This window comes from Brienomyrus brachyistius, chromosome 7 (assembly GCF_023856365.1).
Source record: "Brienomyrus brachyistius isolate T26 chromosome 7, BBRACH_0.4, whole genome shotgun sequence".
Classification (NCBI taxonomy): Eukaryota; Metazoa; Chordata; class Actinopteri; order Osteoglossiformes; family Mormyridae; genus Brienomyrus; species Brienomyrus brachyistius.
In genome coordinates this window covers 12,084,144-12,105,821 of record NC_064539.1, presented here as the reverse complement: position 1 = coordinate 12,105,821, position 21,678 = coordinate 12,084,144, and the positions used below count along the sequence as shown (strand labels likewise).

The 21,678-nt window shown below is 42.2% G+C and overlaps 2 protein-coding genes across 2 annotated transcripts in view; both read right to left on the bottom strand.

The window, feature by feature from the left end:
- jmy (junction mediating and regulatory protein, p53 cofactor) overlaps nt 1-8,122 on the bottom strand; it is a 53,386-nt gene extending 45,264 nt beyond the window's left edge. The window contains exon 1 of the mRNA XM_049018650.1: nt 6,648-8,122. Coding sequence (XP_048874607.1) covers nt 6,648-7,463 — 816 coding nt within the window. The 5' untranslated portion in view covers nt 7,464-8,122. The remainder of the gene's footprint in view (nt 1-6,647) is intronic.
- Nucleotides 8,123-16,718: 8,596 nt separating this feature from the next.
- On the bottom strand, nt 16,719-21,582 carry LOC125745647 (G-protein coupled receptor family C group 5 member B-like). Its single transcript, XM_049018676.1, has 7 exons — nt 21,032-21,582; nt 18,499-19,356; nt 18,300-18,406; nt 18,030-18,057; nt 17,780-17,856; nt 17,635-17,683; nt 16,719-17,552 (listed from the first exon to the last, which is right to left on the bottom strand). Exons 2-5 carry the CDS (start codon nt 19,352-19,354, stop codon nt 17,789-17,791), a joined length of 1,059 nt encoding a protein of 352 aa, XP_048874633.1. The 5' UTR covers nt 19,355-19,356; nt 21,032-21,582; the 3' UTR covers nt 16,719-17,552; nt 17,635-17,683; nt 17,780-17,788.
- Between the last annotated feature and the right edge of the window lie 96 nt (nt 21,583-21,678).

Genomic DNA, 21,678 nt, shown 5'->3' with positions numbered 1-21,678 from the left:
ATTAACACCAGAGGCCTTTATCAGGATTGACCAAGACAGATTTCTTGCTTACCCGAGTAACTTGTCAGATTTAAGGTACCCCAGTTTAAATGGACTTTATCTTGGTTCTCTTATATTTAGCCTAGAATACCTTCTATTCTGAATAGTGATCGGGCTTAGTTTACTGTTCATCATTTGCTGTAAAATGCCAGGATGAACAGGTCGGGCAGTGCCAGAAATGCGATTTGGTGTACACTTGCGCAGACATGTGAGGTACATATCTGGCAGGTGGTATGGATCGGGTAGTGACAACACCAATTGTTTATTTCTAGAGGTTTAACATCTTATTTGTTATTTATATCATACATGCCTTGTACAGTTTTCCTTACAAAGCTTAAAAAGCAAGCAGAAATGCATTTTTTGTTTATATGTTCCAAAGTTCATTGCTAATGAATAGCTCTTCTTCATAAGGTGTATGTGTATTATTAAACTATGATTAGGCTTACTCTATAAAAGCAGGGCTCCAGAGTATGGCTGATATGGTTGCACGTGACCCAAAATCTGTTGAGTGCGACTAAATTTTTCCCTGGTCGCGCTAGTGCACCTAACATTTTGCAGGTCAATCTTTTTTTCAGGGTGAAAGCCAATCAAAGGCAGAGAAGGGGTGGGTCTTTGCCACTTTACAACAGTGTTTCTGAAACTATATATTTACGAATGTTTTAAAAAAGTATGTTTTTATTCATTATAAAATCAATTACATTTAGCTTGATAGTATAATTGACATGATTATCAGATTATTAATGTACATTTAAGTCGATAGTGATACATCGTATTTATTGCAACCGTATATTTAGTATGGTAGCATCATTAGTATAACTTACGTAACTATCAATGTGCATGGGAAACAATGAAAAGGGTTACCCGTTAAAAAGGTATTATTTCGGCGCTGAAGGCACTGTGAAAAATTCGGATGCACCTCAATTTTATGTAGGTGGACCTAAATGAAAAAGTTAGGTGCACCACTGCAAACACTGCTATAAGTTATTCTGGAACCTGAATAGTGTTATAAAATGAACAGAAAAAGACAGTTGATCATCAGCTAAATGTTGACATGTAAATGTTACATGATTGTAACACCCCTACCCCCGACATTTTTGCCTTCTCTACAATCTTATTTTTAAAAAGCTACTGAGCTGTTGCTTTCTTCACAGACACTTGAAGTTTCCACTAAGTGATCTCTCATCTGTTGCACGACTCAAAATGTATTACCAAAACAGTTACAGGCGGCATGCTCTGCCAACTCAAACAAACTTGATGTGCAATTGTCAGGCATAGGGTGTCCATTTTTAAAAAGCTACCTCATGATTGGTTGGAACTGCATTTGTTTCTGGGATGTGATAGGCTGAAGTGTGCTGTGTCCCTTAACAGTTTAGCAGCTTACATTTGATATAATAAGTCAATATATCATTTACAGTATATTGCCAAGCTATAGTCCTTACTGAGAGATCTGACAAACATCAGGAATTATAGAGAGGAGTGAATATATGGAGACAACTTATGATGAGCTGGAAAATAATAGCAAGATGGATGTTTGGAAAAGATTGAGGCGATTCACTGGCTATGGCATGGCAGATGGCCCTGGTCAAGCTGGGAGTCAGGAGAGTTCAGACAAGTCAAACCTGTTCTTTAGCACGTTTGTCACAAGCATCCTCATCCCAGGAGGGGCCACATCTGTTTTAGTCTACCCACCCCTGTAATAATGGCACATTCCATTTGAACTGGGAAGTCGGAATTTCCAAGTTCCTTGTTGGAAATTCCAATTGGCATGCCCCTGGAAGTCGGAGTTCCGACTCTGAAAATTGGAAGAACCTCTGCAACCCCTCAGAATTCAAGATGGCTGCGTACTTCATCAACAGAAGTGAAAGCTGTAGTTATATACTGTTTATTAGCACTTTTGTATTATTTTTGGCTCGCTAAATCGGTTGTACACACAGTACTGTCCAACCAAAATCTGCGGACTTGCTGCTATGGTGTTTGCAAGTGCAAAGTGCCCCGTAATATGTTGTTATCAACTGTGTTATCAACTGGTATTGCTAACAATGGCTAACAATGAATCTAGCTAGAACTGGTACTGTTAAATGACTTTCCAACTTGTACTGGAATGCAATCAACTCGGGTTTGACATCATTCCCAGCTCATTCCTCAGCTGCGAGGTAAGCATAAGCATACACAAAATCCTCTACATATGAACCTTCAAGATGCGATTTTGCAAAGATGCGAAAGTGTGTGTCCAATAAATAAAAATTGCTTAAATTATTCCAAAAAAAAAAATTGTGCCCGAATTTCAAATTACGCAGCAGCACGTAAGTTACTTCATACCTCTGACGCTTAGCAGTGTCAAATGTGCATATGTATTCTTGATGAAGTCACATGGGCTCACTCGCCAGAAGTAAGCAAGATCAACTGACTGAAAACAATTATAAATAAAAATAACTCAGTTGTTGGGTGTTAAAATGCACCCAAAATCAAAAACAAAAATACAAATATTAACTTTTAAAAGCATTTTCTTTTGTAAATATTTTCAAGTTGAGGAAAGAGAGGTAGGCTAGGTGTGCACATGTTGAGTAAGCTAGCTTTAAAATGGTAAACAGCAAGATAAGCTGAAATGAATTCTCGTTTTTTGTTAAAATACACACAAATAATAAAAGCACTTTCTTATGTACAAATAGCTGTACCTGTACATGTTTTCGATAGGAGCTGAGGGTTGGGGGTCGTAGCATCATCACCTGGACGCCTAGGCTAACTTTGTTGAACTTGCGAACCCGCTCTCAGAACTGCTTCATATCCTGGGGACTTACTGTACCTTGACCCTACCCCATAAGCTTCCATTTGTATCCAAGGCCTGTCCAACACTTCCACTCAAGGCAGAAAAGAGTTCAGAGTGGCCCTATCAGCCTCAGGGCACTTAAAGCCTTTGTCTCCCAGCCCGAAGAGGTTCTGCAGCAGTCATAGGTTCTGTCCCTAAGGCAACAGAATGCTCCTCCTGAAAACCCTAAGCATTGTCGCAATGCCCAACAAGGGTTGCTCAAGTGCCCCTAATGACTACAGACCACATCACTGACATTCCACTTAATAAAATATTCATGAGGCTGATCAATCAATATGTCAGACCACTCATGAAGGACTTCCTTGATTCACAACATACCAGGAACATGTAGGTTTGGAAGATACCATCCTGTACCTGCTTCATTCATGCATCCAAGCTCTCTGTTTCCGGTACACTTCTGTTACGCTAGCAAACAGTCATATGAAAATGCATGAATTATATTAACACATACAACACATCTTCCACAAACTGCAGCATTAAAGAAATTCAGCTAAAATTTACATTCCTATAAGTGAACCACTGCCATGGATGCATACTTATCTAACAGGAAAATGCTCAGCCTAAGCAGAATAAATGGCAGAAAAATCAGGATGGGGAAGTACAGCCTTTCCTGAGAAAATAAAGCCCTTTACAGAAACCTTCCAAGGTCATCTGGTATAAAACATGCTTTATTAAACAACTGCTCTAATCAATACAGTGCTTTACAGATAAGAGTGTAGCAATGGATTACCAGTAGCAAGACGTATTGTATAAATTCTCTTTAAAATGTGTAGGTCTACATGGTCTACATTAAACTGATTTACTGACCATACCATATAAAAAAAGAAAACAATGACTAGATGACTTCATATTACAAGTGGACTTGTGTAGTCTAAAAAAATACAATGCAAAACTGACAATGGCTTTAAATCTGAGGAGGTAGCTCAACTAAATTCAAATTATCAGAAGGATGTGAACTACTGAAAATAAAAAAATAAGACAGGCGGGCATACAGAATTACTTTCCCAGGTATCCATATTTCTGACTCGCCCATTCTATCTGATCCTTACAAATCATCTAATAGGAAACTGCCCTCTATAATGCTGGAATGAACTCATTATGAACTGAGAGATAATCAAAACATCTGCTGCCAGATTTACATGTTAAGCATGTCATAATTATATGGAATTACTGATGATAAATATTTAAAGGGAGGGGATCTGAAGAAATCCTGACAGTTAAATGAGGACATCCTACAGCTAAACTTTGTGAAAATTGACTGAAATGGCAAGTTTCCTCAGGGATCGTGCATCTGTGGGTTCAAATCCCATGACAAGAAGCGCAAACATATCACCATCAAGCAAGGCCCTTTATCAATCTTCTCCAGAGTTGCTGGCTGACCAACTCTGACTCTCTGATGCTTTTTTCATTTTTGCTTTGGACAAAAGCATCTACTAAACAAATACTTGAGATAATTGCAAAAAGACTGACCAGTGGTTCACGGAGTACAAACATCTCACAGACCCTCGCTATAAATGATAACCATAATATTTCCAAATTATTACTATAAAACACTATAAATACATGTCACACTAGAGAACAGTCACCCAAAACTCACCATGCTGTTTAAATTACAGATGGTATGACACACAAATAAGAAAGACATCCTGTTCCTATTTCATTATGCTAATAGAGGGATTCTCCTACATACTGAAACCAAATGTTTTTGCCTGTGTGACACTTTTCTTTTGCCTCCATGCCTCAATTAGCACATGCAGCATGCAGTGGTCTCATATTCCACAAGGCTTACATGGACACTGGGTCACTAAACCCTGCTAAAGCTGCCTTTGACCCAGTCTTTGAAACCAGCATCTAGAGTTCACCATTCACCCACAGAGCACTTTAGTTTAGTTGCAGAGACGTAGAGCAGGGCAGCTATGCTATTTTGACTACAGTTCACGGCGATTAATCAAAGTAGGGGCAGTTCTCCATGCTACAAAGAAGCAGACTCAAAAGAACTGGCCGACATCCATTTCCTGTCCAGTTTAAGAACAAACATGACCTTTAGAAACCAGTGCAGTGAATAACAAGGACAACACTGCAGAATCCCAGTTTGCCCTATAGGACTCAAAAGTATGGGCAAATTATATATCATTTAGAGAAAATACACAAGTCTTATATAATGCTTAAATCAGTACGCACCTCCACAATTCTAAATTATATATAATAAATCCATTTTTATTTGAAGGTAGATCCATTAGAAAAAAAATAAATCCCATATTGCTTTACTGGAAGCCAAATCATATTTAAAAGGCTGATGCTTCACAGATCTGCATTTAAGAACTTGGTGAGCTACTGTAGAATAACAATACTTCTAAAGGATTTTACATTGCCCATCCATCAAGACATTTTAAGGGTCAGTCATTTCACATTGTGTTTAACAAATTGTGTTATCTTTCCTTGTGGCTTTACAGTATAATACAGACATCAAGGTTTGCTTTATTTAATGATGCGTCCTACAGTCTATCAATTAATTTTCATATTTCATATATTTGTATTTGCACTAGCATCAAGAACTTATTATTTGCACTGTAGTCTTACAGTGAACCTCTGCCAGCCTCTTGGTGAAAGTCTCACTTCTCGACACTAGCATAAAGCTTGTCAACACCAGTCACATTCACAGCTTTCACTGCCATTAGTCCATTGACAAAGTGACGTGACAATATTTTCCACGTGACACAATCCAATGGTGTATCGTTAGGCTCCACCTGGGTTGTTGACACCAAAGAGCATTCTTAAGAAGCAGCACTCTCAGGCTTAACCTTTCGTACATATGTATTTCAACCAACATAATAATTATTTAACCAGATAGAGAGAGATATACAAAACAAGTACTTCAGTTGGCATAGCAGATTGTTTTGCTGATCGATGTACAAGACGATCATGGCAAGTTAGTCATAAACCAGTTTCGTGTATGAATGGCTACAAACCCTCGGGTGAAACTTTAACAAGCTATTTCAGGCAAGCAACGAACAAATAAAGCCGTAACAAAGCGGCAAACGCTGTCAGTTCGTCATGTCTATTTATAACTCCTAGTACAAAGCGTCAAACGGCAGTTTATAAAGCCATCCCCTCTACAGCCTCATCGGCTCGTCCTGGCTCAAACCCCCTCCCTGCTCAGCGCACACGTTTGAGGAAGTGGTCTCCGCTCTCTGGATCATGTTTCCAAGATGTAAAGCAGCCGTTGTCAGCTTTCCGAAACAAAGAAACACGGGGCCATGTGCCTCTGCTTGGCCAGCCATACTGCCAGACCCCCCCTCCCCTCCAGAAAGTACCCAAGGCAACAAAGGACATATACATCACGCAGTTTCACCTTCGTACAAATTTAATACACGAAGATCATTAGCAGTTTGGGATTTAAGCAGGTCCAGAAAACGAAAAAACGACTCTCACCTCAACCAGTCATCAAGATATAATTGTCGCTTCCTAATTATGGCTACTATTGTTTTTAAGTGTCTTATTTTTTTAAATGGTTCTATCAAATAACCAATTATAAAATGAGTTGTAACTGCTTTTCTGTTAGTTTATTTTAACAAGAGCATACATATACATGTAATTACACTGTTGATAAGACAACGCTGGATAAATATAAATATTTTTACAAGACATATATGACAATAGGCTTTGATATTCCTCATGCAATTCCTTACACGCCGCAGCGCGTTCAAACAGCTTTTTCCCAAAACAATCTGTTGGGGCTCACACGGCGATGTCGCCTCATCCGCGCGCCTTTTCGCCTTACCTCGTGCAGGCGCTTCTTAGCTCGCAGTACTGCTTCCTCGTATCCCTTCTGGCGCAGTTCACTCAGACTCTCGTAGTACTCTTCTGGGTCATCGGTCTCGGTGAACAGCACCTGAGATAGGATCTTCCATCCGCAGGTGTCTAACGCATGGCCTAGGTACACTTGGAGCTGGTAGCACAGGGTTTCCACCTCTCTTTGAGTCACCTCTGGAAGTCCAAACAAGACCGTCCACACGCCGGAGGGTTCCTCGGGAAACGGGGGCAAGCATGACTCCAGATCGGAATTGACAGAACAGAGCTGCAGGTGAACAGCCTTCATATCCTGGAAGGAGAAGAGTCCGGCCCAACTATAGTGCTCTCTGCTGCCGGCATCAAAGTGATCCGAGTCAGCCAAATCGGCATCTGGGGTACGCAGTTCTCCTTTACTGACTGTGGGATCGGAGCCCTCAATGTCCACTGCTTTGCTTAGGGTTTTAAGGTGACTTGGACTTTTCGTGCTGACATTTCCTTTAACTTTGTCATCGTCTGCGGCGCACACAGTCGCACTTTCTTTAACGGGACTGTTTAAAGCTTTCAGTTTGTCCTCTGCGGAAAGCGTCCCCTCCGCTGCCTCCTGAAAGACAGTCGCTTCGGGGACAGGATTCCGGGCAGCAGTCCTCCTCTGCACGGTTCTATTGTGACAAGTTATAGCGAACTTCCCTTCGACCTCATTCCACGCGACTATAAAAACGAACTTGTGCTTTTCCTTCTCATCGAAAACATTTGGCCGGACCGCCACCCACCCGGACTCAAGCGTGTCTTCCATTGTAAATGACATACTGCAGGTAGTTAGCCAACGACCCCCGGAGCCAAGTCTCTTATTTTTCCCGTAGCCAAATAACAGTCAGCGGCGTAACTATGCAGAAACAATAAGTCCTGCGAGATTATCCTTTGCTTAAAAAACGATCAAAGTCCGTTAAAAGTAGGTATTACACAACTATCAAAACAACAGCCATCTTTGTTCATTTTAAAGCCTACCACAAAAAAATATGTTTGGCTTGTCCCGCAGCTGCCATCACCGGTCCCTGCCACCTGCTTCCCGTATCGTACCTGGTGTGCGGCCGCCGACGGCCCCTTTGTGCGTCTCGCTCAGACAATGCGGACCTGCTCTCATTGTCACGTGTTAGGATCTGTTTACAACCAGAGTGATCGGTGAGCTACTTGGGAAAAGCTCTGCTGTCAAACGCGTTGTTTTTTCTCCAGACCCCCTTCCTCTCCACCCTCTTAAAAAGCTACCTTCCCGGCTGGAAACTTGAAATAGCCAGGCATTGGAACCACCCGAAAATCTCTCGAAATAATTAAACTTTCACCCAAACGCCATCTAAGATATATACCCGTTTTCATTGCGGAATAAACGAACATCCTGACAAACACGCAATAATCACCAAAGCTCCTCTCCGCTCCATTAGCTATAATGTTTTCATCCGAAATGCTGCTGACGTACGCTGCCAAAGATGCGTAAACATATGCACGTGGGCCACGCAATGGACGTGATGACGTTAACCACAATTTCGTGAGTGTGGGGTGGGGAAAGAGGGGCATTGAGCGCCTTTGCGTGCTCGTTTACAGTACCGTAGATGATACGTTTGTCTCTGCTGTTGTTTGTTTTGTTCTCTCAGAAGCTTAGGCGACGTTATAAAAAGTAATCGGACAACACGTAGTATCTAGCAAATTAGAGTTTATGAGAGAGCATTGATCCTTTGTGTAAATGTCATCTATTAGACTTAGAAATCAGTCTACAAATGCTTAGATCATTGTACATGTTTTCATAAAAGAGCTAAATTAAAGAAATAGGACAAACGAGTATGATGGATGGATGGATGGATGGATGGATGGATGGATGGATGGACAACAGTTACATTGGTAGAGAAATACAAAATTAGGATACCACTTTACAATAAGAATCCGCTTATAAAGATTTTATGAATGGTTTATTATCAGGTTAATTATGTTGTAACATTTTGTAATTCAGTATACTATTTATTACACACAAAGATTAAAATTAAAACACAGTTAGTGAAACCAGATACTGAAGGAGCAAAACCTCAGATCTACACAACTATAAGCACATTCTCAGCCTCACACTTTTTGCAAAACACTACACACAATATTCTGCAAATGACTAAACATGCTTCTCTACATTAGACACATAAATCTAATATGATGTCACTTATTTGCCATTGCAAGGCAAAACCCTACAAAATACCACACTCATTAACCAACTGATGACGTGACCGTCAAGTGTGAAATAGGTGCTTAATTTAATGAAAAGGGGAGCCTGTGGAGGAAGAGGAGTAGGTAGGGGAAGAGAGAGAGGTGGGGATCGACCTGAAGTAGGATGTGGACAGAGAAGATGAGGACCAAATCTACTGAATGAGATTAGAGCAACACTAGTTGACCATGTGGTAAACCATGGTTTGATGTTGAGAGAGGCTAGACAGAGGGTTTGGCCTAATCCTAGCAGGTATACTCTTGCATCAGTAATTTGCACGTTTTGGTGGGAGTAGAGGTGGAAAAACAAATTTTCTCTGTAATTTCTCTACAGTGCCAATTACTTGTACAACATCAGTATTTTGTAGCAACTCACCTGTATTTTAATTGGTCTCCATAAGATTGAGGGTCGAGAACATCAAGGAGGAAGGAGCCTCATATTCTCACCAGAACAACAGAGAGCAATAATACATGTGGTTTTGGCCAACAACACCATATGCCTCAGAGAAACACAAGCAGACATCCTTAATGACAGCACAGTTTTCAACAGCATTCATCAGGACTCATTAGGAACTCTGGGGAGAATTCTTAAAAAACATCAGATACAGATGAAACAGTTATACAGAGTGCCATTTCAAAGGAATTCTTAGAGGACAGGAGCATGAATAGGTGGAGGTAAGTACTGAACACACTATTACTGCACACAGAGAACCTTTTACAGTACCATGTATGTTTATAGTAAGGATGTACTGAACTACACAATTGTGTCCAGTGTTGGGCATTTCAGGTCCAGACGCTACAAATCCAGACCTAGATTTTAAGACAAGTACTCTGTGACTCTGCCTCTTTATGCTCAACTGATTGGGAGAAACAAAATCTTGGTCTGGATTTGTAGCTGGATTTGTACTGGACCTGATTTTATCTTTATTTAGAGAATAATGCAGATGGATGCCGATGCAATACCACATGGATTTGACATTCAGAAAGGTTCTTCCCATGCTGTCTTTGCCTGTGATGTAGATGAGATCCTGTGGCCAGATCCAGCAAGGCGAACAGATGATACTTAGCTTTCTGTTTTCCTTTTTTGTCTCCACATATTTTTTTGTAGTATATGTGCTACATTTGTTTTGTGTAAAATTTATTCTGGTTTTCAGTGTCAATTGCACCTGTATGGATGATTGATGCCTGGATGTGCAGAGAAATAAATATTCATCAATATGCACTATGGCCTTGTGTGTTGTCGTCAATATATTCATATATTTAGCCCAAACAATATTTCTAAAAGAAAAACAAGCCGAAACTATACCACTAGAAAAGTATAAATGTTAAAAGTGTGTTAGATTGATCATTGCAATGTGTGACTAGTCCAAATAAAGTTTTTATGAACTGTCTGTATTCCATATGGTGACAAAATTAAGTTTTATGTATTAGTGTATGGTTTTCATTGAACTGTTTCATTTTGCAAATTATCTCAGGTGTTCTGCTACTCTTATGTGCATGGTTGTGTGGATTGTGTGTAGAATTTTGAGAAATGAGCCCTGTTTTCAAAATTGTGCTTAAACAATCATAAAAACTGTAATAGTCAATTAGACCCAGTTACAATATTTTTGTATGAATGGGTTACTACCATTTATAAGTGGCAAAGGGGTGGCTTATTTTATTGTGGTGCCCAAAATTAGCTTTGACGGTTTTAGAATTATCAGTGTGGACTTCAGATGGGTCTTGATTTCAAACCAGTTGCAGAAGTTAATGCAAAGCAATCTTCAAAAATTAACAATGGTGCAGATAGTTTGCTATATATGTATATATGAAGCAGGACCATACACTACATTTGACCTCTTCTATTAAGAGCAATCTAAATTTATACCCCCAGAATGATTCATAATTTTGAAATGACATTTAGATTTTTTGTAAGCACTTGAGGAGACAGGGTAACAAACTAGAAACCTACAGTACAGACCCTGTGTGTATGAGGCTTCCATGTGAATGCTTGAGGAAAAAAATCCTCTTACCCTGCTGGTTCTCTATGACCACTAGGTGGCATACTTGACTTGAAATATAATTCTTAGCAGGTGACAATATGGTTTATACACTTTTACAATTTTTCTGAATTGCTGAAACACTAAACCTCATTCTTGGAACAAAATTACCAAAACTCATTTACTGAATCAGCAACTCGTTTGGTGAAACTTTAAACAGTGCTCACCTATTAGACACAACTTTTGGATCTGAGTCACCCTTTTTGCAAAACTCTAAATACATTCTCATTCATTAAAACACTTTTTGCACTGCGGTGAACTTTAATGCAAAATAAAAAACACAGGTCAGAAAAGTTAAGCATAGCCAGAATACAGTAGCCATCATTTACCAACACAATAAAATCAGACATAGAGCTCAACTACAAAAACTGACACTCAGAGAGCAAAAAACATTTGCAAAACTAAACATATAAACTAAACATATATTGCACCTTCGCATACAATTTGCAATTAATGACATTTTCTGCATTAGAGTGCATACAGTTCTCTACAAAAAACACATTAATCTGACGCAAAGTCACTTTTTGCCATTTCCAGACACAGTCATTCAAATATCCACACCCATGCGCCAATCACCTAACTGCTTATTAGTTACCTCAGCAACCAGAATGTGAGCACTATAAATACTGCAGATTTACCAGGGCAACAGTAAACAACAATGGAAGCAGCAGTGAGGGGAAGATGTGGAGAAAGAGTGAGAGGTGTAGGAAGAGAGGGAGGTTGGATTAGAGCAGGAGGCAGAGAACAAACAGAAAGCCACATCATAACAGTCATACCGCTCTACCCTGGCTTGTATTCTCCACCAACACCAAATACACATGACACAGATTTACAGTATAAGGTACTGTTTGAGAGAAATTCAGAAAGAATCAAAGATCTGAGACACGATTAGGTGGAAGTAAGTACAAGATTGACCACAGGACACTACATACAGTACAACATTTTCCCAGTAGTAAACTAAACCATATTCACTGTGTTTTTTCTGTAAAAAAAAACAATCATAAATAATGGAGTTTTCCACCACCAAGCCAATGCAGACCTAATCTTGATGTTTTTTGGACAGACTGCGTGAGACTGTACTACAGGCAGACCACATGGATGATGAAGGGCAGCACAGATGTGTAGTAGTGTGGGACAATGTAAGTTTTCATTGTGCAGTCATGGTTCAAAATTGTTTTAACAACCCACAGTTTACAATCCTTTACCTTCCCCAGTACTCTCCATTTCTAAACCCCATAGAAGAGTTCATTTTGGCATGGCAGTGGAAGGTCTATGACATCCTATGTGCATGAGTGTCTATTTCAGGCAATGGAGGAGGCATATTAGGAAATTAATGTGAGCGCTGTCCAGGGATGGATTCGAAAGTCGAAGGAAAGGCAAGCAAATACAGACTGACAATACAATAACCGGACTGGGGAAATGAACTGAAACACAGACTAAATACATAGGACTAATGACAGCAACAAGAAACAGCTGATCACACAGGGATTCCACAAGGGGTTAATGAGGGGGCATGGCACACGGAAGGAGCAGACGATCGGGGAAGGACAAATTACAAGCATTTCATAAGTGCCAAAGGCTTGGAGTTTGTCAGAATTTGTGGGGTTTTGTTTGTCCACCTGCCTCTTGAGGATTGATCACAAGTTGTCAACATGCATAAGATCTGGGGAGTTTCCTGGTTTGTTTCCTGTTGATGGTTTGTCACTTAGTTATCGCTTTTGCTTTATGGCACGGTGTTTCATTATGCTGCCATTCTTTATTCGTAACTGTTCTTAGGCAAAATTGTGAGTGAGTCCACTCCCTTGGCTGAGAAGCAACCCCACAAATGAATGGTCTCAGGATGCTTTACTGTTGGCATGGTAGCGCTCACCTTTTCTTCTCCAGACAGTCTTTTTTCCGGATACCTCAAACAATCAGAAAGGGGATTGATCAGAGAAAATAACTTTACCCCAGTCCTCAGCAGTCCAATCCCTGCTTACCTACCCCTCTGGTTTCTCCCTAGAATTGTTTAACAAGCCACGTCTGTTCTGTGTTAGTCTCTCCTCCTGTTACTGCCCCATTGTTAATTCACTCCAGCTACCTCCTGTTTATACCATTGTTAACCCAGTATATAAGTGCTTATATAAAGTACTGGGTTATATATATATATAAGGTGAACAAAGTGGAATTTTGATCCTGTTGATTCCTTTATTTCTCACCCTGGTTCTTTTGATCTCAGTAAAGTCCCTACATTTCCTCATAATCCTGCTCTTGCATCCTCTGTCTTTCCAGCACGTGACAGTTTTTGCACGTATGTTGATAAATTTGAATATTTTCTCTTTGTACAGTTCTCAGCATACACAATTCTGATAATCCCTAAAAGATACGTGTTTTTGATTATACACAGCAGTGTTTAGGTGGTTAGAGAAAAACCTTTGGTTTTTATTAGTGTTTATATAGTTTTGAATGCTGCGCTTCATTTTGTAAGATATGTGAGGTGTTTTACTCTTTGGAAAAGTTATTTGAAAAAAATGACCTGTTTTCAAAATTGTGCATAAGCAATTATAAAAAAACTGCAAACTCAATGACTCAAAAGTGTTCACACATGTTTCTAAACATTAGAAGAAGCCAAAGAGTGACTAGAACATGGCTCTGCAACGAAGAGTTTGTCATGGACAGAAACGGGGCAGGGAGAGCCCTGAATATGTGTCTTATGTTTGCGTGTTGTCATTGCTTCTATATGTACCAGTAGGTTATGGATGCACATATAACTAAGCCAGTCACATTGGCGTTATTTATGCATATGTCATCTCTCCTCATTAAAACAGTAACAGTTTCACACATATGTACACTTATCTCATGGCTTGTTGTTTGGTTTCTTGTCCATTGTTGCCTTTCAGTTGTATTGTATTGTGTTTGTTTTCAGAGTCGGTACCTGCTCTGATAATGCCGAATGTAAAGCATATTGGGAAACTGAGTCCACATTTCAGGATGCTAATTAAAGGCGTCAGTGATTCTGCGTGCGGGAAATGGGTGTAAATGTATGTAACAATGTTACTAATTTCACATATTAATTTAGGAAGCCGCAGCAGGCGATGGCGAAGCCACAGCAGGCCAGGGCAACGTCCACCGACGTGCCGGAGTGGGGGGACCTCCAGGTGACCGAGGAGCCGCAGCGGGGTAACCCGCAGGCAACTGACAAGGCGTCGGAGGCAGGACCAAGGCTGGGTGACGAGGCATCGGAGGGGGACACAGAGGCGACAGCCGAACCCGAGCCCCAGGACCTGCAGGTGCCCCCTGAGCCCCAGCCAAGGCGAGCGAGGGCAAGCCAGGGAGCAGGGTGGGTGGGCCTGCACCTGTGTCCTCTCCCTTTTCGGGACACTGAAAGGCAGGGCTTTGGTCGGGCCCAGGACTGGCAGAGTCTCAGGAGCCGGAGTTATAGGCGCGGGCGGAGGCGTGAGCGGAGGTGCGGGCGGAGGCTGAGGGGCCTTGGGCGTAGCAGCAGGGCTGCAGGCGGAGGCAGAGGGGGCTCGGGCGGTGCTGCAGGCGGAGGCAGCACCACTGGGGGTGCAGCTGTAGGCACTGGTACCACAGAGGGCACTGCAGCAGCTGCTGAGGAAGCCTGCTCCATCCTCAAGTGAGTCTTCTCTGCGACGGTCAACTGCTGGAGTAGGGACTCGGGGGTAATGGCAGCGAAATTACCACACCGTTCCAGTGCATTGTGATGGACATTGTTGGTCTTCTCAAAAAAATCAGCATGGGATATCCATACATTTTAGTGATAGCTAACTATGCCACAAGGTTTTCCTTGTGCTTAATTTCAGTGCCCAAAATCTTTAGTGCTTTGGTGCAGTTGTTTTCTAGGGTGGGCAAGCCCAGTGCAATTTTAACCGACTAAGGCACGAATTTTACATCACAGCTGATGACACAGCTATACCTTCAATTGGGAGTAACCACAATTCGGATTAGCTCGTATCATCCCCCAACAGAGAGACTGGTGGAGCAGTTCAACCAGACCCCAAAGAACATGTTTAAAAAGTTTGTATCGGACACAGGCAAGGATTGGGACAAATGGTTACCGTTAATGATATTTGCATACAAGAAGGTCCCGCAGGCCTCTAACGGCTTTTTACTTTTCGAGCTGCTGTATGGCTGGCCAGGTCAGGGGCTACTTGACTTGCTGAAGAAAAAATGGGAAGCCCCTGCAGCCATGGCAGACAAGAAGGGAATTCATTCAGTATGTACTATTGATGAGGGAACGAGTAGAGAAATAAAGGGGGCAGGCTAGGTAAAGTCTGGTGCAGGTGCAGAGAAACCAGAAACTCTGGTATGACCGACACGCCTGGCAACAAGAGTTCCAACCTGGCCGAAAGGTCCTGCTTCTGTTACCCGTATCTGCAAGCAAGCTTTTGGCAAAATGGCAAGACCTTTCACTATCCTTCAGAAGATTGGACCGATGACCTACGAGCTACATCATCCAGGCTGGGGGGGAAGCAGGTCTACCATGTTAATCTATTGAAGGAGTGGAAGAAGCAAATTCCAGTGACAGTGCAGGTGATTCCTGCGCAGAGAGTGGAGAAGCTAGATGAGCACGAAACAGACGTGACTCCGTGGCATAACAGCGAACAGGGGGAGTCCTGCCATCTACTGCCAGACCAAGCAGAGGAGCTGAAGCATTTACTTCTGCAGTTTCCGGCCCTGCTGCTGCCTACTCCTGGCAGTTGTTCAAAATTCCATTCATCTCAAAGACCCTAGCCCCATTAGACAGAGGCCTTATCGCATGCCAAAGTCTGAAGGAGGCTTTGGAAGCAGAGATATGCACCATGTCAGACCTGGGTGTTAGTGTGCCCTCTTCCAGTGAGTGGAATAGCACCCTCATAATTGTCCCCAAAAAAGATGGCACGTTGAGGGTGTGCATCGATTTTAGGTGAATGCAGTGTTGAAGTTCTATGCCTGCCCAATGTACAGGGTAGATGATCTGTTGGAGAGGAGAGGATCAGAACTGCCAAATTCATTACAACCCTTTGCAAAGGGTATTAGCAGGTACCAGTGACAGAAGATTCAAAGCAGTACACAGCACCTACAAGCTGTGGTGCTTACGTAGATGATGTGGTGATTTACAATGACTCACGGACCACTCATCTGCAACACCTACAAAAAGTGCTGCGCAAGCTCACTGAGGGAAGGGTTGATGCTGAACCGAGCTACGTGTGACTAGGCAAAACATGAGACCCGCTACTTGGGTGGTGTTTTAGTGGGCAGGAGGTGCGCCCTCAGGTGAACAAACTGGAAGCGATTAACCAGTGTCCAAGGCATCAAACCAAGAAGTAGGTGAGTTATCTCACTTTGCTTGGATTAGATTTTCCATTATGTAGGGGTTTTGGTCATATACTGTCCACCGCTATGCTGAGGTATGCTATTCTTCAACAGGGTTTTAAAAGAAAGAGCATGGTGGAAGGCAAACATTCAGAAAATGTTGGTTATTGCTAAATCAATGATGTATTTGTGGACCAGGGTGAAAGCTCACATTGTCCCAAATGATAACATAGTTTTCCTGAACTGATAAAACACATTTCCTAAAATCTTCTCTCCTTTTCTCAAAACACTACAGTAAGCACAAACCCTAAAATTGAAACTAAACTCATAAAACCTTTGACTCATCTTGCAAAAACTAACAATCTTTTCAAAACTATACTCAATGACAAAAAAAGTTAAGCAGCCTGAAGTAATAGTGTGATTTGTATGTAATTTGGTACACGTGCAGTCCAGTGATGGCTATGTAAATGATTCGATTTGCAAGGAGATTTAAGATTCAAGAGATTTATTCGTCACGTACACAGTCGTACACATACAACGTAGTGGAATGTAACCCTGGTCACTCTGAGCAGCCGTGCATGATAACAAAATACATAGAAAAAATAACAATATGAGATAAAAAATATATATTAAATCTTCAGCTGTACATAATCTGTACATAAGTGATAGATAAGAGGTACTTGCTTTGCAATATAAGTGCAATAAAGGCCTGAGGTATGTGCCAACAATTTGGACAGTGTGAAAGCAATACCTAGAGGCACTGAGTATTGTCCTGGTTTAGAAGCCTTACAGTATGACCTGTGGGAAAAAGCTCCTCCTTGACCTTTCCATTCTGGTCATAAGGCTGCGGAAGCATTTGTCTGAATTCGAGCCGCTACCTCGCCTTGCTGACCAGAGCACGTGCGTGTATGGACCAGGTGAGGTCCTCCTGTAGGTGGACACCGAGGTATTTGAAGGTGCTCACTCTTTCCACTGTAGCTCCATTAATGTGGACAGGTGTGCAGGAGCCCCACTGCCTCCTGTGGTCCGACATCAGCTCCTTTATTTTTCTGACGTTCAGTTTGAGGCTGTTATGCAGGTACCACCTTCCAAGGTTCTCCACTTCCTTCAAGTAGGCAGACTCATCATTGTTGGAGATGAGGCCGAGCACTACTGCGTCATCAGCAAATTTCACATAGGAATTTGAGCTGAGTGTGGCTACACAGTCGTAGGTGTAGAGGGTGTACAGCAGTGGGCTCAACACATAGCCTTGCGGAGCTCCCGTGCTGAGGGTGATTGCGCTGGATACACAGTAAGTGGAAGATCAGAGACTTCATTGTAACCTAAAATTTTAAATATATGGATATTAGGAAGATGTGACAGAAATACTTTATTAAGTATTCTTTAGCTTATTGCCATCTTTACCTTCAAAGCAGTTGCATCCTTTAAAGTGTCATGACACCACGGATATTTCCTATAGTAACAAATCACACAATAAAACCAGTAAAAAAAAAGCCAGCAAACCACAAAGGTCACAGTTTACTGAATATCTGTGGGCAGGCAAGCTCACCATCTTGAGCTAGGGAAGTTGGCCTAGCTCCAGGTCCTGGGGGGGCCCAAGTGGGAGGGGCTGTGCATCATGGGGACCTGTGGCAAAGTGCAGGAGTTGCTGCTGGTATCACGGTTTCAGTAAACAACAACAATAGCAGCCAAAAATGACAAACGTAAGTGCCCTTCAGCTTATAGTCAAAATCCAAGAGACACACACCCAGTCGTCCTCCCCACCCCTCAACCTAGCCTTTAACAATCTGCTTGCTTACCTGTGAAGGTGGGGGGCATGGAGGACACCTGCGGTGAGAGACAGGCATTTAGAGACCATGTGAAACATCCTTCAGCAGTACATAAGTGAATTTTTTGAATGGGATATACACTTCTATGTACATGTGTGAACTGCAACCATGGTTTTTAACACTGGGCAGATGAGATCTAAGTAACATTAAAAGGCCCATAGACCAAACTTGTATTGTAAAGCATTTGGGTGTGTGTGTGTGTGTGTGTGTGTGAGCTGCTGCATGAGGAGCTGCACTCACGACTGCCTCATCCACTATGAAAATCTGCACATTGGGCTGGTCAATGCTGCCCTGGCAGGGAGCAATGGGCTCTGTTCTCATGGTGCCATTCTGGTCACTTTCAGAAGCTGCACAAGAGGAGGTGGAAGGAATAAGTAAAGGCTATGCTCTCTCTCAAACATGCACACGCACACACAGTGGTAAAATGAAAGCACCATACCTGAGCTGCTGTCATCAAAGGGAAAGCCGTCCCTCCGGTGGCGTGTGGCCCGCAAGGTAGCGTGGACCTTAGGGACGGCATGCAGCACCAGCAGCACCCAGGCCTGTGCCACCAGCAGCAAGGCCTGCTCCCAGTCATCCCAGGCGGAGGACAGGCCGAGAGCTGCGTTGCCATGTAGACGTAACGTAAGCCAGGTGGTCCACAGGAGGGCTGAAGAGAGGCACGTGGCGAGCAGCCACATGGCACTACATCGCCACTGTGGCTGCCCCCCGCACAGGCTCCAGACTGCTCCCACCAGTGCTGTCGCAAGCAGGAGCAGCACATAGGAACTGGTTAGCACCAGTTCCAGTGGGTGGTATTCACAGGCTGACAGGTCCCTGCGCACCACAATGAGTAGGATCCACTCAGGATCCACTATGGCAAGGAACACTGCCAGCCCCACCAGAACACCATTGCCTGGACTACGGGCACCACGCACCAACTGCCGCAGCCGCACACCATGGACCACCAGGCAAGCAAAGCTGAGGGCGAATAGCACCCCCCAGAAACTGCGCCGTACAACGCAGAGATGCTCTCCCCGCTCTATAAGGTAGGTAATGCTGAGGCTGCAGAGCCCAACGATGCCGGCGAGCAGCAGGAGCAGCGGTCCCACTCCACTGCGTACCTCTGCCACTTGCCACATCAGGCCCACCAGCCCCAGCAACAGCAAAGCCACCAGTGCCCCAACCATTGCTGCCGTCGCCACCATGACCCACACCGTGTTTTCCTTGCCAGGAGGAGAAGCCACGTCCAAGGAGGAACTGTGGCTGACCAGGGACAGGATGAAAATTATATGGACCATGGAAGAAAATGCCATTGCTAACAGAGAGAGAGAAAGAGAGAGAAAGAACAGAATCATTTTATGGGTGGAAGATACATTAGTTCAGGATATAAGACAGGTCACAAACTGACCATGTCAATGTCAGCAGCAGACTGCAAGTATGTGAGACTGTTGGCACTTAGTAAAAAAACATAAACCACCATTATACAAAGTCAACAAGCTGAGCAACTATGTGAGCATGACAGCACATTTACTGGATGTGTGTGTGCCTGTGTGTGAGAGAGAGCGAGAGAAAGAGAAAGGCAGTTACAAGTGGGTATAGAAAATGGATGGCCAACAAATGTCCAATTTAAGGAACATACTACCAGAAACAAATAGTATCTGCCCTGGATTGTTACAGGGAATAAAATGTCCATAACCCAAAAATGTCTGAAACTGACTAGACATTTTTTATATCCGTAAATATTTCTGTAAAGGAATACATCATTCTTTAGATTCTCAGTTGTTTGTTTCTTCATTAAAAGCTTTTAATTAAAAATTACTCAAAAAATGTACTGTCCCCATCCAACTTGGAGCTACATATTTAATAGTTTTGTTATAATAATGAATAAATTTAGAAAAAAAAAAACTAATTTAAATGTCCACCATTCTTATCAGTTGATGAAAAACATGAAAATTATTTTGTCACTATGACAAAATTTTGTCGATATCGCTTCCTTTTGCGGCCCTTTCAAAAAAAATGGAGATATAAGAATTGACGTTTCAGAGGGTGCATAAATAAGCATGGAAATAAGTTACAATGTATTGAGTTGTGGTATTTGTAACTACATTATGTCCATGTTGAGAAATTTGTTGGGAGGGGAGATGGACAGCACAGCTCTGGGAATTAAGGAGTTTCTCACTGTTTGTTTTAAATTAATGATATTTCAATTCATATATAGACGTAATTTATATTATTTTCGAGTAATAATGACTGTGATCTGCGATGGCCTGGCCCCCCGTCCTGGGTTGTTCCCTGCCTCGTGCCCATTGCCTCCGGGATAGGCTCCAGACCCCCCGCGACCCAGTAGGATAAGCGGTTTGGAAAATGGATGGATGAATGACTGTGATTGTTTCAATCAATTGTTACATATCTTTAACATTGTGTATTAATATTGTGAAAGTATTTTGTGGAATTTTAAAGATGTTTGGACTATAACAGATGTCAGTTATATTCTAATAAATTATGTCCTTAATATTTGTCCTTGGCTGAACTTCAGGAATCTAATGATATTGAAACAATCGAGATTGACTATTTGTACAAATATTGATTTAGTGTCTTTAACTGCGTAGATGAAGATGGGGGAATATATCCATTAAGTTTCTATAAAAATTTCCTATGTAAATGCAGTTTTCTTTACAACTATTTTAGTGTCTGGCGGTTAATCTGTGTTTAACATCCAGTACAGCAGACATAATCAAACAATTAAACCTGGTCCACCGATCACAAGGCGTCGATTTAGGTATGGACGGAAGGGACATGTGGCAGTACCGTGTGTGTTTAGCGATGGAGGTTCGGCTCTGACTCGGTCCTTACCAATACTGAAAACAAACCTACCCTTGCTCTGATTCCCATTCAAGAAAATCACAAACGATGCAATCTCAGTCCGCTAATCAGTGCAAATTTTACCCTGACGCCGCCAACCCCCAATATTAACGAGGAGCTAAGATTACCTTTGCCGATATCCGTCGTCTTCACGAGCCGTTTAAAGAGACACTGAATGTACTTAATATACTGTCTTCGTGTTCTACCGAAAGATTCTTATCTTCTAATACGTTCTATTACTACGTGTTTGCCTGATTTTGACGTATTGTATACTTTCAAATACAGCTACTGCGTAAACCAATCAGAAAAAAACGCAAACATATCAAATTCCACTTCCTGAAGTTCGTGATGGACTCGTGGGGAAATTTCGGCCATTAGCAATACCCATATTAACATATTTTTGTCCAATAATCTACAGACTGGGCCATCCAAGCATTTGCGGCCTAAAGGCCATCTTCACCGTCGGTAATTCTGACCACTACACACTTCATATTGTCTGTGATGTCGAGATTGGATTGACTCCCCCTTCCAATATCAGTAATCAGTACTGATAACTTCCAAGCTTCACAAATCTGTAGTGAAAGTGATGTTGCTAGCGTTATTTTTTAAGATCTCCAGGGGACGTTTTTGTCCAAAACGACATACAAGTGGTAAAATGGACTGTAATGGACACAGTCTGACCTACTGTTTTTTCTTGAGGGTATACAATTAACTGTTCGAGCTAACTGGTAACGTAGCCTTGGTGCTCTATTCCCGCTTTTCTGTACTGCAGTCA

What these genes read in the sequence shown, in the direction of transcription:
- LOC125745647 (XM_049018676.1), bottom strand. Translation starts at nt 19,354, where the DNA reads ATGGCATTTTCTTCCATGGTCCATATAATTTTCATCCTGTCCCTGGTC. An exon ending in CTTTGATGACAGCAGCTCAG is followed by an intron (nt 18,407 to 18,498) that starts GTATGGTGCTTT and finishes CCTCTTGTGCAG; the next exon opens with CTTCTGAAAGTGACCAGAAT. An exon ending in CATGCCCCCCACCTTCACAG is followed by an intron (nt 17,857 to 18,029) that starts GTAAGCAAGCAG and finishes ACTTTGCCACAG; the next exon opens with GTCCCCATGATGCACAGCCC.